At 44.0% G+C, this 24,218-nt stretch overlaps 1 protein-coding gene across 10 annotated transcripts in view; it reads left to right on the forward strand.

The window, feature by feature from the left end:
• Nucleotides 1-24,218, forward strand: part of DOCK7 (dedicator of cytokinesis 7) — a 1,022,674-nt gene that overhangs the window by 682,358 nt on the left and 316,098 nt on the right. For all 10 annotated transcript variants that reach the window (XM_069232530.1, XM_069232531.1, XM_069232532.1 and 7 more), the window contains one exon: nucleotides 1,004-1,143. In XM_069232530.1, the coding sequence (XP_069088631.1) occupies nucleotides 1,004-1,143 (140 nt within the window). The remainder of the gene's footprint in view (nucleotides 1-1,003; nucleotides 1,144-24,218) is intronic.

Genomic DNA, 24,218 nt, shown 5'->3' on the forward strand with positions numbered 1-24,218 from the left:
AAACCGGGTACGGTTATAAAAGGACATAGTCCATTTCATGAACCAGAGGAAGTTGTAGAGGTTTTGAACAATGCAGTCAGGTTGAGCAATGGAAAAGTATGGAATCTTAAACGGGTGGCCAAGGTGTGCAGGGGAGTTAGGAAACATAAACCCTCTACGTCTGATTTTAGATGGTTGGAAGGGGAAGAAGGTGATACAGTAAGTAGTGAAGGACTTTTTATGGAGAGTGGCGGAAGTGAGAATGAGGAGATTGGTGGAAATGAGAATAATGCTGAAGTGAACAAGGAGGGTGAAAGTGATGTTAGTGAGGTTTTTAATGAAGGGAGAGTGAGGAAACCACCTGGTTGGCTTAAGGATTTTGTGTGTGAGGAGAAGGTTTTCTTGAGTTAAGTATTATAGTTATAGGAGCCGAATGTACATAATATATGTAAAGTACAGCTATTAGTACTACTGTGAAATTTCTATGTTTTGTTGTTTCCTGAGTTAATTATTATGGTTATAGCCATATGTACATACTAGGTTTTTTAAGTACAACTGTTAGTACTAATGTTAATTCAATGTATTGTTATTTTCTTTTATTTATATTTTCTTTTTATTATCTGTGTATTTGAAAGGAAGGGGATGTGTTGTGTTTACATTCGAACGCGTTCCACTGTGGCTTGCGTGCCGTGGAACGCGTCGAAGAAACGAAACGGGAGAGCGGTTGGAGAAGAGGCTTTTCCCGTAGGCTCCGGGCAATAAAGTGTATTACACTCAAATTGTTGTGACGTCTTCACTACACTATAACTGCATGAAACAATCACTGGGAACATGAGGGTATAATTCCACTCATTCAACATGGCTAAAGGTCATTCAATGCATTGCTTTCTAAACAAATAGAATGAGGAAAATGATGGTGTTGTTGGAGTTGTATTGGAAATATTTTCGATTTGATCAAGCTTCTTCTAGCTGGATGCGAAATGCATGTTACACAATCTTTAAAGTGAAACATTTTTTTCAACAGAGTTCTGGATTTTCAACAAATATTCAAGATCAGAAGATTGCCAATATGTTTGAACTGTCAGTGCCTTTCCGCCAGCAGCATTACTTGGCAGGACTTGTGCTTACTGAACTGGCTGTCATTCTTGATCCCGAGGCTGAGGGGTGAGTCATCATTACACACTAGTTTGAGGTCAAATGTCAGTTAATATAGACAAGCACACAGAATTATGTTGCCGAGATTAGGTCAGCACTTCTTTGTTATATGTGCTGTAATGTCTGCATGTAATAACGTTTGCAGAAATTAATCAATACACAAGAAACTTTGCATGTATTGGATTTGTTTGCAACATTTTTGCCTCAGCTGGTTAGATAGTAGGATTGAGTGCCACAGATGTTTTTCTTAAAGCAAAGTGAAAGGCTACAGAATTATGGGCCATAGCTCCATGAGCAGACATGTCCATGAGTGGACTTTAATTATGATGTACACTTATAACCACAGATTCCTCATCTTTAGAATATCCTCTGTTGCCAGACTGGATCTTGAAATTGTTCACTGTGGCCCCTGCATGCTGGTAGGTGGCATTGTGTAGTTCACAGTTGACTCCTCTTCACAAGTGATGGCTGGAACAGCACCTAGTTGCCACCCAAGCATGCTGACGTAAGTTCCTTTCTGTGCCTTTGTATGTGGATCTGGAGCTAGCGCCTACTTTTTTCCTCTTCAATTGACAAGCCTTTTTTTGGCCAAAATGATTTCCAGTGTGAAAGGGGAATATGCCACCTTATAGGGCATATGCCTTGTAGTGACTGTTGTAAAGAGATGTCTATGACAGATGCCCACCAAGTGTGCCTCTGATGTTTGATTTCAGGCCACACGGCAAGTCAGGTGGGTGTGCCGCCATACGAAGGATAACCACGAACACACCACAAGCTTGTTCCAGCTCGAAGGAGAGGACAAAGACTTGTTTCCTCTCTCGGCCTATCCTGCTACTACTCAGCATCGTATTCCAAGTCTTTGGTTCAATCCAAGCCTAAAAAGAAGCACTAGAAGTCCAAACGGACTTTGTCACTGCCTCGCCACTCTCCATCTGAAAAGTCATGAGGACGTCAATATGACCTTTGGGCCAATTAAATCCATGGAGACCTCCAGTCAGGTTATTTCTGGCAAGTACTATCTGTGCTTCCCAAATCTGTTTCGGGTTCAGATCCCACCTTGATGTTTGCTCCACTCCTGACAATGTGATCCTTGTCAGTTCCTACCATGTCAGTTCCGGAGTAGGACATTGAGCCTATTGTCCTGTCTGACTGCAAGCCACAGCCGCTTTCTGGCTCAATACAATCTGACTCTGACAAAAACAATTCCCGTGCTGATGGGGCCACCCTTAAATGCATCAGCAGCTTTTCAGATCAGACTCTGACCAGAGCTAACCACCGTTTGATGATGATGGCCCGGCCGATTCTTAGGCCCAATCCCCCTTCCCCTGCACTTAACCTGAAAACTGCCCCTCCGGCCTAAAACATAACCCCCCGCCCTGCCCCCACCTTAAAACAGTACCCCCCCCCCACCCCAGACCCAATCTCCCTTACCTCACTCCTAAATCGTGTAGCAGCTCATTCTGAGGAAACAGAATGATTTTTCTGTTTCCTCTAACAACGCCGATAGCCTTCACGATCATTCCCAAGCATAGCCCTTGCCATGCATACCATTACAATTGTTGCAATGGTATGTGTGGTAAAGGCCATTCATTGTAATGACGCATGCTTTGTAACACATATGTGGTAAAGGCTAGTCAGGGAAACAGCCACGTTGTAATGGCTGTTTCCCTTAAGTACCAGGGGAATATTCTGGAACAAGTATAAGCATTTAGAAAATACGATCCTCATCACTGTTGCTGCCTGTCTCGCTCCAGACAGAGGTAACTTTATCCATTTCTCTATCGATTTGGATAAGGAGGTCTTACATATCCCATAATTTTCGTTGGTGAGTATAGTCATGTTGTGATGATACTGTATGCCTATGCATCAGACAGGCTCTGTCTGCCATTTTAATGGGTCCTGGGTGGTGGGGGCTGTGGTGATTGTGGTGATGATACCAACACAGATTTCAACACTTTATGGTAAGCCCCGACCATAGATATGTAAATTCTATAGTGTGAAGGCCTTCTTGGCTTCTAAAAAGACTGCCATTGCTCTTAGGTAGAGTTTATTTGATTCATCCATGTTAAAAGGGCGCACAGGTTGTCTGATGTCAGATATGAATCTTAGAGGGTCCGGGTGGACCAATGCGGGAAGGAGTGGTAAGATCTTTCTGGTAGCAATTTTAGCTGAGCTTTTAATATTTATGTTAATAAGGGATAGTGGGCAATAGGCGTCACAGGCTTTGGCAGGTTTCCCCAGTATAAGTAGCGTAATGACTATTGCTTCACACACTGATGAGGGGAGAATGCCTGTCTGGAATTCTTTGTTGTGCACTGAGGACAGGGGCCCAGCTGCATGAAATGTTCATTGTACAACTCAGATGGGAGTCGCTCAGTCTCCGAGGACGAGCCATTTTTGAAGGACTTAATCACTCCCCTACTTTCTTGTGTCATAAAGGGGTCACAGAGGGGCTTGTGTTAAGCTGTCTCAAGCCAGACGAGGCTTTAAGTAGTGATGTATATCGATATTATTGGTGTGCATTTTAGTCTGATAACTGTCAGTGTAGTATTCCTCTAGGGCAGTAAGGATATCTCATTGTTTGTAGGCTACTCCCAGTGGGGGGGGGGTTCAACTTGAATTACACCAGACGAAGCCTGAGGTGGTCTCAGCACACCAGCCAGTGTGCGGCCAGGTTGGTCATCCTCAACCTAGCATCTAGCCACAGTATATTTGCCTTGGAACGTCGTCCCACAGTCTGGGGCCTCACTAAATTCCAGCCTTTTGAGATTTAATGTTTTTAACAGCTGTTGGCTGTATTGTATCTCACCTTGGCGCTCTATGCCTTTAATCTTGTACTATAAAACATCCAGTTTGCCACACAGAGTGTTGGGGATCCCATGGCACTTAGAGATACATTCACCAAGGATCATGGGCTGAAGGCTTCCCAGAGAGTCTTTATTTTCAGTAATATAGACCTTGATTACTTGGTGGATTCACTCTTGAAACGCTTGATCTAATAGCACTTCAGGACGCAGTCTCCAGAGTCTCTGTGTATGTGCGTTGGTCGGTATGTCCAGCGCAAGCGGGAAAATGGTTGAATAGTGTTGATGGCTGGTAGTCCGTGTGGTCTACCCATCTCACCATGTCCCCAGACAGAAATCTAAGTGAGAGGACGTGAAATGCACTGCCAAGTAGTACGCGTAATCTCTGGCCATTAGTTGGGTTTCCCTGAAAATATCTACAAATCCATTATTTTGCATAACGTTAAGAGGTTCTCTACGCGCTTGGGTATGACAGTCTAAATGATACCCACTTTTTGTTTTTATTGCCAGTCGTGTAGAGAATGTGGAGAATTACAGTAATTAGCCCAACCTCCTGCAAAGTGCTGCTACGTGAAGCAGCAAGATGGGTCTCCTGTTTACGTGCGATGTCAAAGGCATCTGGTTTGAGGTAGGCTAGTATATATCAGGCCTAACAATAATAATTAATGCCCCTCACCCTCCAGGTAAGAAAATTAAGTTTGGTCATGAACGTCATTCTGTATGTGGTAAGGTGTGTATTTGGTCTAAGTGGGTTGTACACTCTAACCTGACAATTCCTGCATGTGATGCATAGCAAGGTCAGCATGGAGCAACAATTAGATGCAAACACGTTAACACCTCAAACCTTCTCCCCCTCCCCACATTGAGCCCTACTTCTCCATGAACCTTCCCTTCAAATGTGGTTGTCTGGGCAGTTATGTGTTGATGATCTATCCAGCAGTTCCCCTCTGGTGGGGCCAAAGTGGCGTATCTAATAACAGACCTTATGTGGTAGAGTTTAGATGTAAGTTTGATTGTCTACAGTGCGTTCAAGGGGAATCAGTCAGGATGTGGAGAGAATCTTAGTTCTACGTCTAGTTCCTCCAATCTTATCCCACACATATCAAACGGCGTTCATTTGAAATGTCTTTATGTCCCTAGCAGCCGTGTCATAGTCTCATTAATTTCTCGTGTCACTGAGGTGTTGTCTTCAGTACCAATTTGATTTCAGTTAGGTTTCCAGGTCGTCAGGCAAAGACCTTGGGGACATGTCAAGGTTTACACAGGGCAGTACTTGTGTCTTAATCAATTTCTTTGTCTTTATTTAAGTATTGGTTACCTCCTGTCTATAACAAAATACAGGGTCTGCAAGCGTGTGTAATTCTGAGACCATCCAGGTATAATATGGCGTATTAGATGCCCAGTTCTTGTAGTTTTTTTTTGGTTGGGAGTTATTTCCTCCTGTACTGCTTGTGTGAAGTTAGGGGGTGGGGGGAAGAGAGCACACTACTCTCATGTTGAACTAGGGTTTTGTCTCTGGGAAGTTGAAGTATGGTATCTCGGTCCCTATAGTTAAAGTCCTAAGCTACAATTGAGCGTGGTGGAGCGCCAGGGACAGGTATGGTAGCAGGTGTTCTACGGGTTCTCTCTATCACGAAGACCGAAAATAGGTTGTCCTTACTGAAGATGTTTATCAGCAATGTTTCGACTCCTCTGCCCTCATCATTTCCTCTGACTCTGGCAGTTCATGTAGTCTGAGGTTACACATGGAAGAGCAGACCTCCAGGTCTTTATTTTTTAGCTTTAGTTTTTGTCCATTTGGTCGCTAGCTATTACTGGATCTTGGCGTACTGGTAAGAGTTGCCCTCCAAATCCCAGATGTGCCAGTCTGCCATGTCAATTTGCGTTTGCTGCTTATCCTTCTATTCCTTTACGGCATCTAGTCTGCAAGTTAAGGTATCAATTTTGTAGTCTATTGTGACCAGGTTGCCTATCATTTCCAGCAGCAACAGTCTCATCTCAGCCTCTCTGCGAACCAGAGGCCACCACTATTGCGCCTCAGCTGTGGCTCCAAGCCCCTTGCTCTCAGATCGGTCCTGGTTTGCTTGGCATCCTCACTTTTGGGTGCCCTCAAAGGTAAGTTTTGATTGTTTGCCTCAGTTTTGTCCAAGGTGATGTCTAGAGTGCAGAGGGTAAGGCTCGGGCCTACTGTGCCAGGTGACCCGGACATCACCCTCAACAACTGGACCCACATCAACACGGAAGAAACCAAATCCATCATGAACTCTATCCACTCCGGCGCCCCTTCGGACCCCTGCCCGCACTTCATCTTTAACAAAGCCGACGACATCATCGCCCCGCACCTCCAGACCGTCATCAACTCTTCTTTTTCTTCTGCTACCTTCCCCGAATGCTGGAAGCACGCTGAAGTCAACGCCCTACTAAAGAAACCTACGGCTGACCCAAGCGACCTGAAAAACTTCCGCCCCATCTCTCTTCTACCTTTCCCAGCCAAGGTAATAGAAAAGACCGTCAACAAACAGCTGACCACCTTCCTGGAAGACAACAACCTGCTCGACCCTTCACAAACCGGATTCCGAACCAACCACAGCACGGAAACCGCCCTCATCTCAGTCACAGACGACGACAGAACCCTGATGGACAACGGTGAAACAGTCGCCCTCATTCTCCTCGACCTCTCGGCTGCCTTTGACACCGTCTGTCACCGCACCCTAATCACCCGCCTACGCTCCACCGGGATCCAAGGCCAGGCCCTGGACTGGATCGCCTCCTTCCTCGCTAACCGCTCCCAAAGAGTTTACCTCCCTCCGTTTCGCTCAGAACCCACCAAGATCATCTGCGGCGTACCTCAAGGCTCATCGCTCAGCCCGACACTCTTCAATGTCTAAATGAGCCCCCTCGCCGACATCGTACGCAAGCACGACATCATCATCACCTCCTACGCCGACGACACCCAACTTGTACTCTCCCTCACCAAGGACCCCGCCAGCGCCAAGACCAACCTACAAGAGGGTATGAAGGACGTCGCAGATTGGATGAGGCTCAGCCGCCTAAAGCTGAACTCTGAAAAAACGGAAGTCCTCATCCTCGGCAACACCCCGTCCGCCTGGGACGACTCCTGGTGGCCCACGGCCCTCGGCACCGCACCGACCCCCGCAGACCACGCCCGCAACCTCGGCTTCATCTTGGACCCTCTTCTCACCATGACCAAGCAAGTCAACGCCGTGTCCTCCGCCTGCTTCCTCACTCTCCGCATGCTCCGCAAGATCTTCCGCTGGATCCCCGCCGACACCAGAAAAACCGTGACCCACGCCCTCGTCACGAGCCGCCTGGACTACGGCAACACCCTCTACGCCGGGACCACAGCCAAACTCCAAAACCGCCTGCAACGCATCCAAAACGCCTCGGCCCGCCTCATCCTCGACGTACCCCGCAACAGCCACATCTCCGCACACCTGAGACACCTGCATTGGCTCCCAGTCAGCAAAAGGATCACCTTCCGTCTTCTCACCCACGCACACAAAGCCCTCCACAACAAGGGACCGGAATACCTCAACAGACGCCTCAGCTTCTACGTCCCCACCCGCCCCCTCCGCTCCGCTGGCCTCGCACTTGCTGCCGTCCCTCGCACCCGCCGCTCCACGGCGGGTGGGAGATCTTTCTCCTTCCTGGCGGCCAAGACCTGGAACTCCCTCCCCACCAGCCTCAGGACCACCCAGGACCACTCCGCTTTCCGGAGACTCCTAAAGACTTGGCTGTTCGAGCAGCGATAACCCCCCCCTTTCCCCCCTAGCGCCTTGAGACCCGCACGGGTGAGTAGCGCGCTTTATAAATGTTAATGATTTGATTTGATTTGATTTAAGTTTTGATTGTTTGCCTCAGTTTTGTCCAAGGTGATGTCTAGAGTGCAGAGGGTAAGGCTCGGGCCTACTGTGCCAGGTGGAGCTGACTTCACCGCATATGTTTGTGTCTACCTTCCAGTGGTCCCCTCTCCCTCCAGCCAGTGGTGAGGGTAGTGCTAGATGTCTCTTCTTAAGAAGCTTGCAGAACGGCCAGCGTGAATGAAGCATCTGCTCAGACCAAGTTCATCAGGCTACCTCGACACATAAGTGTTGAGGAGTAGATCACAGCCCCTGCAGGTACTCAGGAGTCGTTTAAGTCGTTTTACTCACTGTTTCCTGATGCTGCTCAATATATTGATCCTGCCTCCTTCTGGGATTCCAGGCCGCGGGACAGTGCCTTTTCTACCAGGCCTCAATGGCAGTCACACGGCAGGCACCCCAGGGCACCAGTCTGGGAATGGTAGCCAGCAGTCATGGAGCTGCCCCGATCAGGACAGAGTTGGTGTTGTTGCCATGTCAGGGGACAGAGTCCGGTGATTATTCCAACCCCTGCATGCTCCCTTTTCTCTGATCAGGCCCCCACCCGCTTCTCTTTCTCTGACCCCTCTTCCTGGCATTGTCCTGGGCACTCTGGCCCCACAACCAGCTAAGTCTGGACGCAGCTGGGTATGCACTGCAGTCAGGTCTGCATTTTCAGCCATTGGGCTGTTTTTATTGATAATTTCTACAGCGGCCACCGGATATAACATCGATAACATTTACAGTTTATTATCACCAGCCCCTGGGACTAACATCGATAATGTTTACAGTTATATATCACTAGCCACCGGAACTAATATCACAAGCAGTCATTCAGTTTAGCTCCCTATAGCGCCCCCCTGGGCAGCTATTCCCATGCCTTATGACACTCAGTTGCTGAAATCCTACTACATATCCCAGAGGTATTCAATGCCAATTTGGCACTGACTTTTCAAAATGGCCAGGATGCAGCTATGCAGGTACCCAGTCAGGCGGGGACACAAGAAACTGCTTAGACAGATTGGTTGGTGTAGGAAGCTGGCTCTTTATATAGTGGATCAAAATAAGGTACAGTGTGCAAAGAGTTCAGGCAGGCAAAGTGAAAAACAGTGCAGCTCTCTGGCTCAGTTAGAGCTATGAGCTTCTGGTCCTATCTTCACTTTCATCTAGGTTAAGTCAGGGGAAGTGAGTTTAGTGATTCTCCTATCTATCATTATAATCATGGTTGCCGTTTTCAGTTGGCCATGGGTAATATTCTTGGGGACAAAGACATTTTTTATTGATTTTGGTGTCAAAGGAATAGTCAGCAGATAAATTGGTCAAGTGGCCCACATTTGTCTTTGTTTCCTGCTGTACAGTTTTGACATGATGATGCTGCAGAGAAGGTGGAATGGTGTTATTGGTGTCTCAAAATCTTATATTGATGTCTCAAAGTCTTATTCCATATCCTCTGAAGCACAAGTGGTTCCAAAAATTTGGACATTTGGTATCATGGGTGTTAGTTCTTCTAGGAATCCAATTATATTTTACTTTTCTGCATTTCAGGGAGGACCTATACATGGCCATTGTTGTGGTAATAGTAGTCCTCCAAGTCACATATTTTGTGACATAGGTGTCACAGCTGTTGGCTCTAGTGTAGTTTCTTAGCCAGTCTAAGTCATCAAAGCTTGGCTCTGAGGTTTTCACATTTATGGAGAGGCAGAATATCTGAGCAGAATGAGTTAACCTTAGGAGTTATTTCAATGATCACTTTCATATTTAATTTGAACTTGTCTTCTGACATTATCAGAAAATGGAGAGGACAGTCTAATTACTTCTCCAAATCTCCTCTGAAAGCAACAATAGGTGTGATGTATGTTAGGAAGACGTAGGAATTCTGCTCTAGAATGGATACCAAAAGCTCTATCACCACCGTTGCTTCTGTTCAGCATTCCAGTAACTGTCTAGGGGTGGAATTCAACAGCTTAAGTGAGAAATGGAATTAATCTTAAATGTGTTAACCAAACTTGATACTTTCGTTTATTGAAGAATTGGCAAAGGGTCTTGGATAAATCAACAGTGAGACTGAAGACAAAACATGTGTTGGAAACAGAAGAATAAATGCAAGACTGTGATACAATACTAACAAATAAGAACAATCTGAAAAGTTATCAATAAGATTTGCAGGACTGCAAAATCTATAAGTTTCTCAGAGAGACATCTGCTACTACAGTAAAATTCATATTTATGCCTGGATGGCTGACTTAAAGGCACTTTAAAAGCGAATAGATTGAGACAACCCAAACTTGTAGAGCAATCAGGTTGAAACAGTAGACTAAAAGCACTTCTAAAAACCTTAAAAGGAGACCTTATGGATAAAATATTTCCTTCTGTCTCAAAAATTAAAGTCTCTTTTTAGGAGACCCACAACTAGTACGGAAGCCAGGAGATGGAAAACATGGAAATACGAGACTTGGGACCAAGAACATCTACAGCCTGATTTATTATTTGGCAGGTGTCCAACTGTCTGTCAGGATGGTGCAGAACATTATGTCCACCACCCTGACTGATTACTGCTCGCCAGATTTAGAGATCGCCTCTGTTGATAGCAGTTCCTCTGAAGTCTCTACAATGTTGGTGGATGGCTGCCAGTCACCAAACATTTTGTTTTTTTCTGATACATACTCCACTAGTCTGTTTTTTCTAGAAAAACAAAAAAACACAAATAGTCACAAAGGCATGGACTCTGTTGTGGCACCAACATACAGAAATACATTGATATTTAACATTTAATTTGAACATATTTTGTGATCCCTCAACTAAAGTCTATTTGTTATTAGACAATATACATTATTGATGTATTTGGAATATAGAAAGGATCGATTATAGACCTGCATCAATTTCATGAAGCACTTAATGATGCTAACCCTAGAATTCTGTTGATCATATCTGTTGTAGATCCAGATGTACAATACTATTATGTAATTATAGGATTGGAAATAAACGTAATTGAAAAGAAAAATATAAAAAAAACTATTGATTAACTTTTATTTTCCTCCTTAAAACTTTCACCCACAGAATATCATCAAGGGTCTTCCCCAAAGCCAGAAATAAAGGTTAAAAAGATAATATCTGATAAACAAAATGTAATACACAATAAGAAAACTTAATGGAACAATTTAGGAAAACTGGTTCCTAGAGGATAGTCTACAAAAAGTAAAAGAAAAAGCACAGAAAAAAACTTGTTCTCCGCTGCTGTTACATAAACAAATCATGATAAGCAATTATCCAGACCAATACAGCGAATAATCAACATCATCACTTAGGAAGCACACATCCAACTGCAGATTGTTTCCTTTATAATATCTAGAGGTGACAAACTAGATCCAGATAATTCTTCCATCATTGTTTCTGTAGGCCAGTATGTGGCACCGTATGGCTCCATAGTGCCTTGTAAGTGACAGAACAGAGTGCCTAGTGCCACCCCTGCACACTGAGTTTAGTTCCTGTCTTCCTGCAACTTTCTGACGACTTTTGAGGAAAGATGTCTGTGCGAAGACTGCAGAAGGCAGATGTCTGTCAATGACCAACACAAAATAAACTTAGTGTTATTGGTCGAAGCCAGTAGTTTCAGGCATGTGAAAAATGTGTCCTTGTGCGCCGTAAGATGATTTGACCTGGGAAGCTAAACTATACGGTGCTGAACATAAGAACAATTTGCAGTTGAAACATAGTTCCCTCTCCCATTCCAGGTCGCAGGCCTGATCACAATGCCCTCCCATGAAAATTCCACTTCCTGCTCGAAGTCTTCATGTAAGTTAAAGTCTACACATAAATGTATGGTGGTCAAGCAGGATTCAGTCCCATCTTGCCACTTGAAGTCTAGTTGCACTCTATTGATCCCAGAACAAATGCATTGACTAAAATTCAACTAAGGTCAGCTTTATATGTGCTTTTATTGGCATATAATGATGCCCTTACTGATGTCCTTCTGGCTTGATAGTCCAAGCCATACTCATGCCCGCCATTCAGTCAATGTATAGCTAGGTGACATAGACCACCTCCCAGTAACCCAGACTTCTTGACTGAACATCTTGTACCAGAGAGCCTCACTGTTCAAGCTTCATAAAGTAAGGTGAGTCCATAGTGCTTTCTGACCAATCGTGGATAAGTTAAAAAATAGATGTATTCAAGAGAGTGAACAGGGGATTTAGATCCTGCTGATGAATAATGAACGAGTAGAAGGAAATATGTCAAAGGTTCTACCAAAGTTGAACCAAAGCTGATCAGGAAGTCACATGAAAAGTGACATCATCCCACCTTCGCGGTGGGACTTTTGAGGATTGATGGGAAAGTCCAGGTCATGAAAAAAAGTCATCCTGAGCCAAAGGTTGTTATGCCTAGGAAACCTTATCTTTGGTGATGGTGACTGGATTCATGAAAATGCTTTCATGATGCTTTTGATCACTGACACCTCTGTATTTTTTTACTTTGCTTCATCTGAGAAGCCAATAAGCAACCTCCTTCTCTTCCTCTGTGTAAAGCCCTTGTTGAAGGACAAAGACTGTAAGTCCAGCAGTTTCATAGTGTCCCTTCCTCCGGATGTCCCATGGCTGGAGCAACTTTTGATAAGAAAGGCTGCTTCCAGTTAACTCATTTTCTTGAAACTTCTCCCACTCCTTCTTTTCCAATTTGTCTACATCTTAAGCAAGTGAGTTGGTTTCTTGACGGAGCAGAGGAACAGCTGTTTTTCTTTGACTTAAGATAAAAACGTTCTTACATTTTATAAAATCAAACATACCGTTACCACTCATGGGTGTCCTAAATAGATATGACATAGCTCTGTGATGGCAGATGAGTGTCTTTGCAGCCTGCAGGTCCCTTAACTGCATTGTTGCCATTCCTTGAACAGGCAATTCTTTAAGGAACTAATTGGGCTCCTCGCTGATTTGATCTAATCAAAAAAAGCAATCCCTAAAATGACAGTCGATGAGTGATAGAGGTATGAGGGTACTCAATTTTGAGGCATATTACTGTAGCGCACAATTTATTTGGCCGATGAGATGGCTTTCTGAAACGAGTAGACCTGAGGGTTTGAACATTGGTAGAGACAAGTGGTGTAATAAAGACCCCCACAGCCTCCGCGTTGCACAGTGCCCCCTCAGCACAGCACCTGGCCTGAGTGAGTCTGAGAGCGGACCCCCTCCATGTTCTTTGCAGGGCACCCCCTCCATTGGTAGACTCTCTGGCTTGAAGGGTGTAGTGGGATTGCTAATGGGGAGCCATAGAGATGTGAAAAGGCATATCAGGGCTGCCAAGGCAGCTAACTTTTGCAGGCATAAATACATGACTAGAAAAGGAGGTGTGTGCTAGTATGCGCCCAAAACACCTTTATAGTGCCTATAATAGTTCACTACGCTAACAAAGACATTTAACCCTAAACCTTGGAGGGAGACTGTGATAATGATGGTGTGTGACTTATATCAAGGGGCCACCCTGCTGACATTTTCGGCACAATGGGAGAAGACCGTTAATGTGCCCGGACACTTAATGGCTTTTGCCACCCTGACAGAGGCTCTGAGACTCCCTTGAAGAATAGAAGGCGTTCAACCAGAGAATTATGAGGCCTTACGAATCTCCTCTATATGGGTGCTTGTATACACGCAATCACTATGCTGTACTCTACATTAGCACAAGTGTTTTACATAGACCTGTACACAATTCATATGTAATAGGGACACAATTTATGCAAAGAGATTTCAGAGCAGGATTGGATCAGGATTTAGCTACCCAGGAATAATAACTAGAAATCAGAAACTTAAATTCCCACAGATTAATTACTTATACCAAACATACTTCTTGCAAAACAGTATAGCCAAGATCTTCCCCGGGCGCAGGGGACATGTCCTGGAAGCCATCAACATCTTGCTGTTTTTATCATATCTTGTGGACTTGCAGTCAGATTCAGATATACTGATTAGTTCAAATGGGGCGGGGGCTAATAACTGAGAGCATAGTTGACATTGACCCCGTGCCCTGCATTTTATGAACCATGAAAAGCATGAAACAACCGAAATGTAAATGCCATTACCTCGACGTAGGATTTATTTTAGCTAATAGAAACACAGCGATGGGATGGAAGGGCAGAATGGCTCCATCAAACACACAGGAGGTAATAGATTTGCATAAATGGATGGCAGCAGTATTGGCTATAATTCATGTTGTAGGGGGCAGTGGAACGATCCCTGAAACAGTTGCAAGTTGAAATGGCTTTCTCACAGCATTTAAGCCCAAGGAAGATGAACTGCTACTATAACTACTGGAATCGTCAATCAATACTACAGATTGAAGGAAAACTAAGAGTGAACTGTGACAACTGAAGGAGGTTGAGTTGAGGTCTGACACAAGATTTCTGAGTAATAATCTGTTGACTCCCTCTCAAGATTAGAAGTGAAATGAGGTAATCTGTACTTGCAACTTTTGTGACTTTACTGTTAGACTAGGCTGATGAATTAAGGAAATGTACCAACGTGTTTCAAGGTTTGGGGTTGTGTTGGGGGGGTTACAATAAAGTAAGCTTGGCTATAAGTAAGTATGTAATTTAGAAAAGGCATTATAGAGCAATTAAAAAAAGTTCTTAAATTGCATAATAATCGGATGCCAAGCTCACTATGACCAGTATTCTCCGGGCATAATGTGAAAACTCTTAGACCACCCCAAAGTGCTAGTACTCAAGCACTCATTGTGTGTGAGAGAGAGAGAGAAAATGTCAATCTGAAACTAGTAAACATACACAAAGATGAGCAATTCACAACTAACCTGCTGATCAGTGACCCTACTTTCAAGTTACTCTCCCTTCTATAAAGATTTGTGATCTGCATACAAACAAAGAGTGAACATAAACAAATCCATAACCTCACCATTAGGTCCTCTCTCTTATAGTGCCAGGGGGTCATCAAGATGTGTGAAGAACCTCTCCAATAACCAATACCTGGATAATTAATTATCTTTGGCGTTCAGGCATGGGAAGCAGTTACATGTAGGTCTAGCGATATTCAGATATGGCCTTTAATGATATCATTATGTCACTTAAAATCCAGAGGCTGTTACGCAAGATTTTATTTGTTGTTGTTATGCAAGATCCATTCTTGTGTTTCCAATTTCTTTTTGGTGGAAGTTATTATCTGTCTGCATATAATCCTCATTCTGTTCCAGGTTTAGAAGAATTCCCTCTGTTATTGATCTCTATCTCGGTTTGAATGCTAAGATGCTTTTTTGTTCTCACCATTTGTATGAAGCTGGCTCTCTTTGTGGTATGTCAATAAGTAGATATACCATGTAAAGAGTACAGGGGTTCCCCAATGAGTGGACGGGGGTGTTTTATTCAATCCCAAAGTGCTCTACTTTGAGGTAGTGTGGTATAGCAGCTATAGGCTTAACACAGAGGCGTGCAAGACATCCACAAATGCACACAATGGTCAGTAAATGAGACACAAGACTCAAAAAAGAGATCCACACCAATTTATAAAAAATAGCAAGTATCTTATTAGGCATCAGTGAGAAATTGTTCACGTAAGTATGTTTTTAAATATAAATTGGTTTCACTTTAAAAAGTGAGCACTTAGTACAATTTCCGAGTTCTGCAATGTTATCCTATGAGAGGAAGAGCAAGTTCTGCAAACAGGTAGAGTACAGCTACTTACAAGACCAATCTCCAGGAGTTAAGGTGAGTGGTGGGCCATGTCCAAGGCAGCATCAACAATACACAAGCAGCAGCACAGGGGTGGCCAGGTGCAGGGTGTAAAACAGTGTTAGGTGCCCAGTGCATTTCAGTGAAGATCGGTCACTGGAAAAGAGGCTGCGGACTCTGGCTAGGAAGCCAGTCAGGCTGACCCAACAGTGGGGTTCAGGTCTCACGATGCTCGGGCACAGGTGGGCCCACTAAGTATTTTTCTCTGTGACCCAGGGATAACGGGTGCACAGGTGTCTTCAGGTGTCGGGTTTTCATTACTTGAGCAGTCGCAGTAGAGGGGGGTGCTGCATGCAGAGGCTGCAGGTGTCATCTGGTAGTCCATGAAGGGTGAAACCACAATGGACTCAGACTCCGGAGCACTTGGGAACCTTGTTGGCACTAGTGACCCACTTCAACTCGGGCAGGAGGCGACTGGTGCCATGGTGACTTCATGTATTTAGTTTTGGCGATTCCCAGAGGCTTCAGAGCCCTTTCTTTGTAGTTTGGAAGAGAACATGTCCGCTTTTCATGGAAGATCCTGAGTCTTTATTGAAGGCAGGCAGTCCTCCCGGATTTCTGGAATCACAGCTGCAGGATGAGTCGACTTTGTTGTAGATTTCCAGGAGGGATGCAGACAGACCGGGTGCTTCTTTTCTCCTCTTCTGCTTTCCCAGCTCTTCAGTGTCCTTGGTCTTCTTAGGTTGTCAGGATCTGCTTCTCTGGTGCCAGGGGCTCCCCTAAATACTGAATTTAGGGACATTTGGGAAGCACGGGCAGTAGCCAATGGGCTACTTACCCCTATGGTCACTACACCCCCTATATGACCACTTCCTGTGGGAAGTGGGCATAACCCTGACCCAGAATTCCATAATCTACCAATGCCAAAATGTCAGATTGTGATATGTGGTGTTCACATCAGGTGGCTCACCTTAGGGGTGGGACTGACCCGAGTGGTGGACACACCTCTCTGAATACTAAATTTCCCACCTGTCCCAGTGCCAAATTGGCCCTGGGACAAGGGGGTCGGCATCTCCCTTGTGAGGGCAGCCAGATCTGCATACCAAGGGTGGTGGGCTTCTTTGAAGCTTCCTGCCTTGGAATATAGATTTTCAGGTCATCCTCGGGGGTGGGGTGTGTAACACACCTCCCAGGGAAGGCTTTATAGCTGACCGCCAGAGAGCAAAGGCTCTCACCCTAGGGTGCCATACTCTTGCCTGGTGGTGGCAGGCTGGCTCATACTAGTCAGCGAGCACACCAGAGGCTGGTAGGTTTTCAGGGGGCACCTCCAAGGTGCCCTCTGTGGGCATGTGTTGACAAATCCATCACTGGCATCAGTGTGGGTTTATCAATCTTTGATACCAAACATCCCTATCTTCAGTGAAGCCGTCATGTTGTAGGGGAACTCGTATTGACCATTGTTCAGCACATGCATTTAAGATGGCTTCCCTGCCCGCTTACTGTGTCCAAGAATTGACAAACTTCAATCACAAAAAATTAGAGAGGAGGAGGAAAAACAGTCACACATCCTCCTGAAAATATCAAAGAAAACACAACCCAATGTGACTGCCTCAACTTGGCAAGGAGAGGAAGCTAATTAAGTGCTAAGACACAACACACACTTTGGCGTAAGTGTGACTACAAAGGGCTTTGTCCCTTTCCGTGACCAGGAAGCTGACAATACCTATATCTAGGGTGGCTTACGAACTTCTTTGCACTTACTCAGGTAGGATATACCTGCACTTATTTTCCTTACACTGAATAATATAGAATAGGGCAGAATAGCCGGCAAGGACGAGATGGGATCCATAGCCCTGAAGAATTCCTGAGATACACTAGGGCTTAGATAAATGGGCAGAAGCGTGTTGGCCGTAAACTAGGTGACTAGAGTCATTACTCTTGTGGTACCACCTTTTACTTTTTTAATAGTACCTGTGTTCCCCATTAATAAAGTTGACAAACCGGGGTAACACAAGGTATTTTTAGTTTAGTGATCTGGATCCCAGTTTTTATCCAGTAGTTAGCTTATGTAAGAACTCCCTCCTGTGTTGAGTCCATCACGAGGTTTGAGTCCGACGGGTGGCACTGTCCTACTGGGGTGGGGTGAGGAAACCGATGATGAAGCTTGACCCCATTCGGTGTGTGAGGGGTTCCCTTCCATAAACGGAATGAACCCCCAGTGGCTAAGACCCTGTACTTAAAATGTCAGGTGGATGCTTTTGTAGAAAAGAGAACCAGGAGGTGGTGTCTCTGTTTGTAGCAATCACATTGGATTGTGTTTTCTAAGAATTGACAAATACATAGCAGGGGCATATCTGCTCTTGCAGGTGGGCCGTCACATAAACATAATGAACCCTGCTTTAGGGCTGTAAGGCCTGCAGTAGAGGTGACTTACATATATTGCATGCAATGTTAGGAGACATGACACACAAGCTGTGTCTCATGTTGTGTTGAAAGTTTGTCCGCATTGTTGCACGCAGCCTGCAATGGCAGCCTGCCATGTGCTTGGCGAGGGGTCCGTTAGGGTGGCAGAAGTTGTGCTGCAGCCTTTAGGGACTCTTTTCAGTACCTCAGACCCTGGGCACCAGGGGTACCATTTACTAGGGACTTAAAGAGGGTGCTAAAGGATTTGCCAATTAGGGGAACTATTGCACAGTTTGGGAAAGAGATCTGGCACTGGGGACCTGGTGAGTAGGATCTTAGTGCACTTTCAGTCGAAATCACCTCAAGTACCAGGCAAAAAGTGGTGGTAACCATGTCAAAACAAGGCACTTTCCTATACCATTCACTTGACTTTTTGTTCTCACTCGGCTCTTTTCTTGACAGTGAATGTGTAGTTGTGCCTCAATTGGATGTGTCTGTAACAACAAAATCCATAATTCTGAAGAACTATTTAAAACATGAAGGTTATGTCAACACTCTTGTCTTGCTATTCTGGGTGGTAAATATCATCATAGCATAATCAAGGAAACTAAGAGCCTGATGTAGTTTTCGGCGGACGGTTTACTCCATCACAACGGTGACAGATATCCTATCCACCGAAATATAAAACCAATTTGAAATGAGGTAGGAAATAATGCTCTAAATATGCAAATATTTCTGAACAAGTCTACTTGTTCTAGGAATCTTTTCCTATTTGCCACCATTCTTCTGAGGAAAGCTGCAGAAATTAAGTTCATGTGAACTTCTGAACTGCACTTGAGATACTCTTAAATAATTTGCAGGATCAACCTTATATATGGTGCAAAAGCTGACAAATTATAAAGAAGCATAGGCCAATCCACCTGGATGGTTTATGCATCCTGATCCTATGTACCCTTTTATACTTCCATCAGTGATGGTAAATCCAGGTTAAAGCTCTTTGATATGTATTGTTTCTTGAGCACCACGGAATCCCTTCTCTCCATCCATCTTCTCTCCTATGCCAAAATGAAGATGTTGCTATTAGGTAACGGTTGAAAACATGTCAGATATTCATCATCTTCTTACAGGCTGGAGAAATGCACCCTCTGCGTCTGTTAGATTAGCAGAAAATTATTTCAATTTGGACCTAAAAGTTTTGAATTATTTGTGCATCGCAGTTGTTAGACACCACTAAATGATGTAAAAGGGGCAACTTTAAATAGCAGCGCTCAGTTCTAAATACTGTTGCTGCACCCGAATCTTATTGCAGTAGGTTATATGCCAAGTTATTGGTAGTGTTCCCAGTCTTGGGCTGGTGCCTGCTGTTGAGGTCTATGGCTAAGTGAACTGCGACGGCTTTGATGGCACAGAATGGTGACACAATGAGAAGAATCATGCTAGTCTTGCCCTTCATCCGTGGTAGATGACTGAAGCTGTTGAAGCAGTGATCTATCAATCATTTGGGAAATTAATGTAAAACTTGTTACTGTATTGGTAACTGTAGTATTGTAAACAGCTCAGACCACACTCTTCCTCTGAGGAACTCTATGAAGGCGAAGTGCAAAACAATCTTCTCCAAATGAAAGTGGATAAGACTGATAAATCACAGTATGCAGACAAAAGTCTGAGTACGATTAGGCACCTCACATACTTCCTATGACCAGTCACACATGCAGAGTAGAAGATACTATGGTATGAGGGAAAAAGAGCTAACCCTAATGATTGGTAAATATTCTTGACCAAAGCAGCTGTTGCCTGGAATAGCCTATTTATTAATTTGAAAATTAGCACACAAGAGATAGACTAACATGTTGAACACTTGTGCAATCATAGCTTCACTTATACGCCAATTGTTCTGCCACCTCGGGAAACGGCCATCAGTATTTTCCGCCTGATGTAGTCTGCAAGTGGCGAGGACCTCCCCCACCTCGCACTCCAGTCTGGACGTGTAGCCATGAGCGGCAATTCACCAAAATGCCAGTGGTACCGGAAGTGCCATCACACGCCATTTGACCTTTTCTGAGACGCACATGCACATGCTTACGTATACACATTCATAGACTATCGCTCACATAAACACACTCACCCGCAAGCACGCATACCTTATACATTTGAAAGCATTTTTTTACTACCTTAGCTGACAGATAGGGTCATATTGCATCAAATTGTACTCCATTTTTAGTACACAAATAGTTAATAATATAATACACTATTTGTGTAATAAAAAAATTACAAAAAAACAGGGACGTGGATCGTCAATTGACGTCCATTAGGAAGAATAACTCCTTTGCTCCAGGCACTAATTTTGCTACCTCTAAGGGCAGGAGCGGCAAAGGCAGTGCCAGGTGTCGCAAGGGGCAAGCCAGGGGTCACAGCTGCGACCCCTAAATGACATCCGTGCGTGTAGCCTTGCAGCTGTCTTGCCTCAGAGTGTGTACTCATGTCGTCTGTCAGTCCCAGCGTTGTCACATCATGTGTTGGTGCCCAGCAGCACCAAATTGGCGTGCAAACTCCAGCTGACTTATTAATCACACCAAGCAGACTTTGACTCATCTTTGCATCTCCAGCGAGTCATGATATTCCATGTACACTGAGCTGAGTCTAGACTAGTGAGTTGTTACATTAGTTATTTCTCTTAAAAAGTGGGTCTCAGCAGATTGCTCCTGATTTTCATATTGCCAATGTCCTGACAGTGGCCTCCTTTTTACTGGTTTCATTAATTGTATTAGGGAGGATTGCATTACTGGAGAAGAAGGGACTTGGGGCCAGATGTAGGTAGTTCCGATTCGCAAAATCGGATGCAGAACGGTATCTCAGACACCGTCTGCGATTCGCTATGGGGTCGCAAAGACCCACCTCATTAATATTAATGAGGTGGGTCGCATTTTGCGACCCCATAGCGAGTCCCTGCACTCACAGGGATGGTGGCCTGCTGAAGACAGCAGACCTCCATGTCTGTGACTGCTTTTTAAATAAAGCAGTTTTTTTTTTTTTATTGCAGCCCGTTTTCCATAAAGGAAAACGAGTTGTAAAATAAAAAAAAAAAACGAAACCATTTGGTTTCGTTTTTTCAGAGTAGGCAGTGGTCCATTGGACCACTGCCTACTCTGAAAAAACATTTTGGGCAACATTCACAAAGGGGAAGGGGTCCCATGGGGACTCCTTCCCTTTTGCGAATGGGTTACCACCAGTGTGACACTGGTGGTAACTGTGAATTGCTTTGCGACCACATTCGCGTTCACAAAGCAATTTAGCATAGTGATGCGAGGACTCGTAAATTGTGAATGTGCATCGCGATGGGCATTTTGCATGGCGCAAACTGCGATTTTCGCAGTTTGCACCATGCAAAATGCTTGCTACATCTGGCCCTAGGTGTGTGAAGAAGACAAGTTATGCAAATGTCAGTCAATCTACGTCATCTGCCCACACAATTTTAAATACTTCAGTGTGTGGTACTAGAACTATACTCACGCATTAATAATACCTTGTCATATAGACTCGAACATAAAGCCAAAGATATTACAAAATCGAAAGAAAATGGGAACCTGACATTTAGAGTAAGGCATTTTTTATGTACTCAGTTATGTTTTTGAGAAGAAATCACTCCAGCTCTTAATCAAAAATTCAGTTGCAATTTAAGAGGCAAGGAAAATACCGAAGGGGTTAAATTGTCATAGTATTATTTTCTTATCTGCATCATTTGCAGAATAGCGCTTAACTCCACACTGTTGTGCTCTTTTTCTGGTGCTGCAAAGGAATTTTCCTGATATAATTAGTGTCTCTTATTAATTGGGCTGCCGTAACCCAGTTTTTCCTCTGCTTTTCCCTTTTTAAACCACTAATGTTAATTAAAGGTACCTAGAAGTGCTTAGGGGATCCGCAGTTTAAAGTGCTGCAAAATTGTGAACCATAAATATTCATGGGTCCGAATGTTCATCAGCACTTTAAGGCTGGCATTAATAACCCTTTCACAAAAGCAATCTGACGGACTAATTCAAACCCCAAATTGAAAGTATTTGTGGGAGACAGAGAGGGTAAGGTAAAAGCCGTTTTTAGATAAAATGGCCCTCACACACAATTTACAGCATGATTCATCATCGGCCTTCTCTCCCCCTGGTGATGTTGATGCATGGAGGGCTCATCCTCTAAAAGTGAGGTCGTGATATCATATGTAGGGGAATTAAAAATGAAGTTAAAATTGTTTAAGGATTAACCCAGTAACTTTCTAATCAGACTCCTCGGACAAGATAAAAAATTGGGGTGAATGTAACAGGCCCTCTGTCTTCCCAACATCCTTTTGTCGTCAATGTATTTCAGCCAAACCTTTAAGCCTCAGAAGGTTAGTGGCTTTCAGCGGACATTATGTCCCCACTATTCGCTACATATCTAAGGAGTTTGGCTATTCGTCTGTCTTTTTATGAGAGACTCTTTTCGGAAAAACACATGTTTTTTTATCAGTTGCTGAAGTCTTGTATCTATGATATTCGCTTGTATCCAGAGTGTACCCCGTCGAGGTGAAGACTGGAAATAGTTGGCATTTTCAGCACTTATAGGAATCTGGTTTGCAGCACAACGACTGACATTAGCAGCATACTGTAGAGATCAATTTAAAGCAGCAAAAATACACACAGAGGAGCACATTTCTAAGCCACCGTGCTTATGTCATGAACGTTTTTTAAATTAACTTGTTCTACTAAACTGAGGCACAACTGTAATCTAAAAAAGACGTTTAAATAGTCTTTTCCATGTAAAGTGGCCCAGTCAAACCATAGTCTGTGCTGTCATGCTCCATCTCAAGAGCTGACACACTTCAAGTCGTAGTAAGAATTAATGATATGCATAAATACACTTAGTAGTGAAGGTTTGGGGTAGTGCTTGAACCCTCTTCTGCTCTACGTTACACCCAAAAGGAAGAAAATTAAGAAAATGCAACAGCCCGATCTTTAGCTAGTCAAACGCATTCGGTGCGTTCTGCTCAGCCCCTCCTATATTAAATTTGTTTTTATACCTAAATCAGATTTGCAAGACCATGACTTTACCTCTTTTGCAACTGATGATTGTTTTTTTTTTTTTTTTATCTCTGCAGTCATGCAGGGTTTCCTTCGAGAGTTGTAATAATTAACTTGCTGTGCACGCCACTAGCACGATTTCATATGCAAATAGATGAACATCATAGTCACTGGCAGACAAAGTTAAAAGTAGTTTTAGGTCAACAAAAGCCAGACAGAAAGAAGAATTCTCGTAAAATACATAATTTGCACTTAAAAAGCAGGTAGAAATATCCCTTGCTAATCCCTACCTGAAATCCAAGCCTAAACCAGGTACTTCTTAGTGGGCTACATAATTTAGAAATGGATTCCTCACATCATTTGTCAAATTAGCCTTACAGGTAAATGGGCAATTCATTCATAGGTTACTTCGTGAACATATATATATTTTTTTTTTACTCCACCTTGAATTCATGATTTCTGATGGTATCGCCACTGCAGCATCGAGAAAACAAAAGTGTAAGTGAATTGGCTGGGAATTGCTTTATGAGCACACTTGACCACAGAGAGAAAGAGGGAAAAGTTCGTTTAGGTGTGAAAAATAGGTTTTGGAGCAAGGGAAAATATTTTGCTAAGGTGAATTTTCAACTTTGACCACCATAACGCATTTGTCACGTAAAAAAAGAACATAATATAGACAAAAATATTACTGTACCCAAGGAGAATGAGAGTGGTATATACAAGGATGGAAAAAATATTCAGGAGCAGAAAAACTGTTTTTTCAGTTGTGAAGTTGAAACATCACTCCAAGTCCCAAACTATAAGAAAAGCTAATGGGTAATGGCCAGAGAGTGGCCAAAGGCCTTGCACTCTGGCTCATGAGGCCACTTGGCTACCCACAACTCCGATCGTACATGGCAAAGGCTGTGCTCAGAGGCTTTGAAGACCATGGCAGCAGATCAAACTGCTGGGTTTAGGGGTTGAGCAATGGCTCAAGAGGTCACACTGGTGGATGCCCCAGCAGTGCACTCAACAACTGCTGCACATGACAAAGGCCGCACGTATCTGCAGATAAGGCAACATGTTTTATTGAATGCTGTGCTGAAGGCCCAACAAGTGCAGTCAGATCCCATATTGCGGAACCCGAGCAGCAGGGGTTGATTACAGTGCCCAATGTCCTCATCTCATAATGCACACACAGTGTACAACCAAAATGTGTGGACAGTGGCATATGAGGTCGCAAGAGCTGATCACAGTGCTGGTCCTTCAGCACAACAGTTCACACTACACTAAATACAGATAGGCCAAAGGCCTTGCACTC

The sequence above is a fragment of the Pleurodeles waltl genome, chromosome 4_2 (assembly GCF_031143425.1).
Source record: "Pleurodeles waltl isolate 20211129_DDA chromosome 4_2, aPleWal1.hap1.20221129, whole genome shotgun sequence".
NCBI classification, from domain to species: Eukaryota; Metazoa; Chordata; class Amphibia; order Caudata; family Salamandridae; genus Pleurodeles; species Pleurodeles waltl.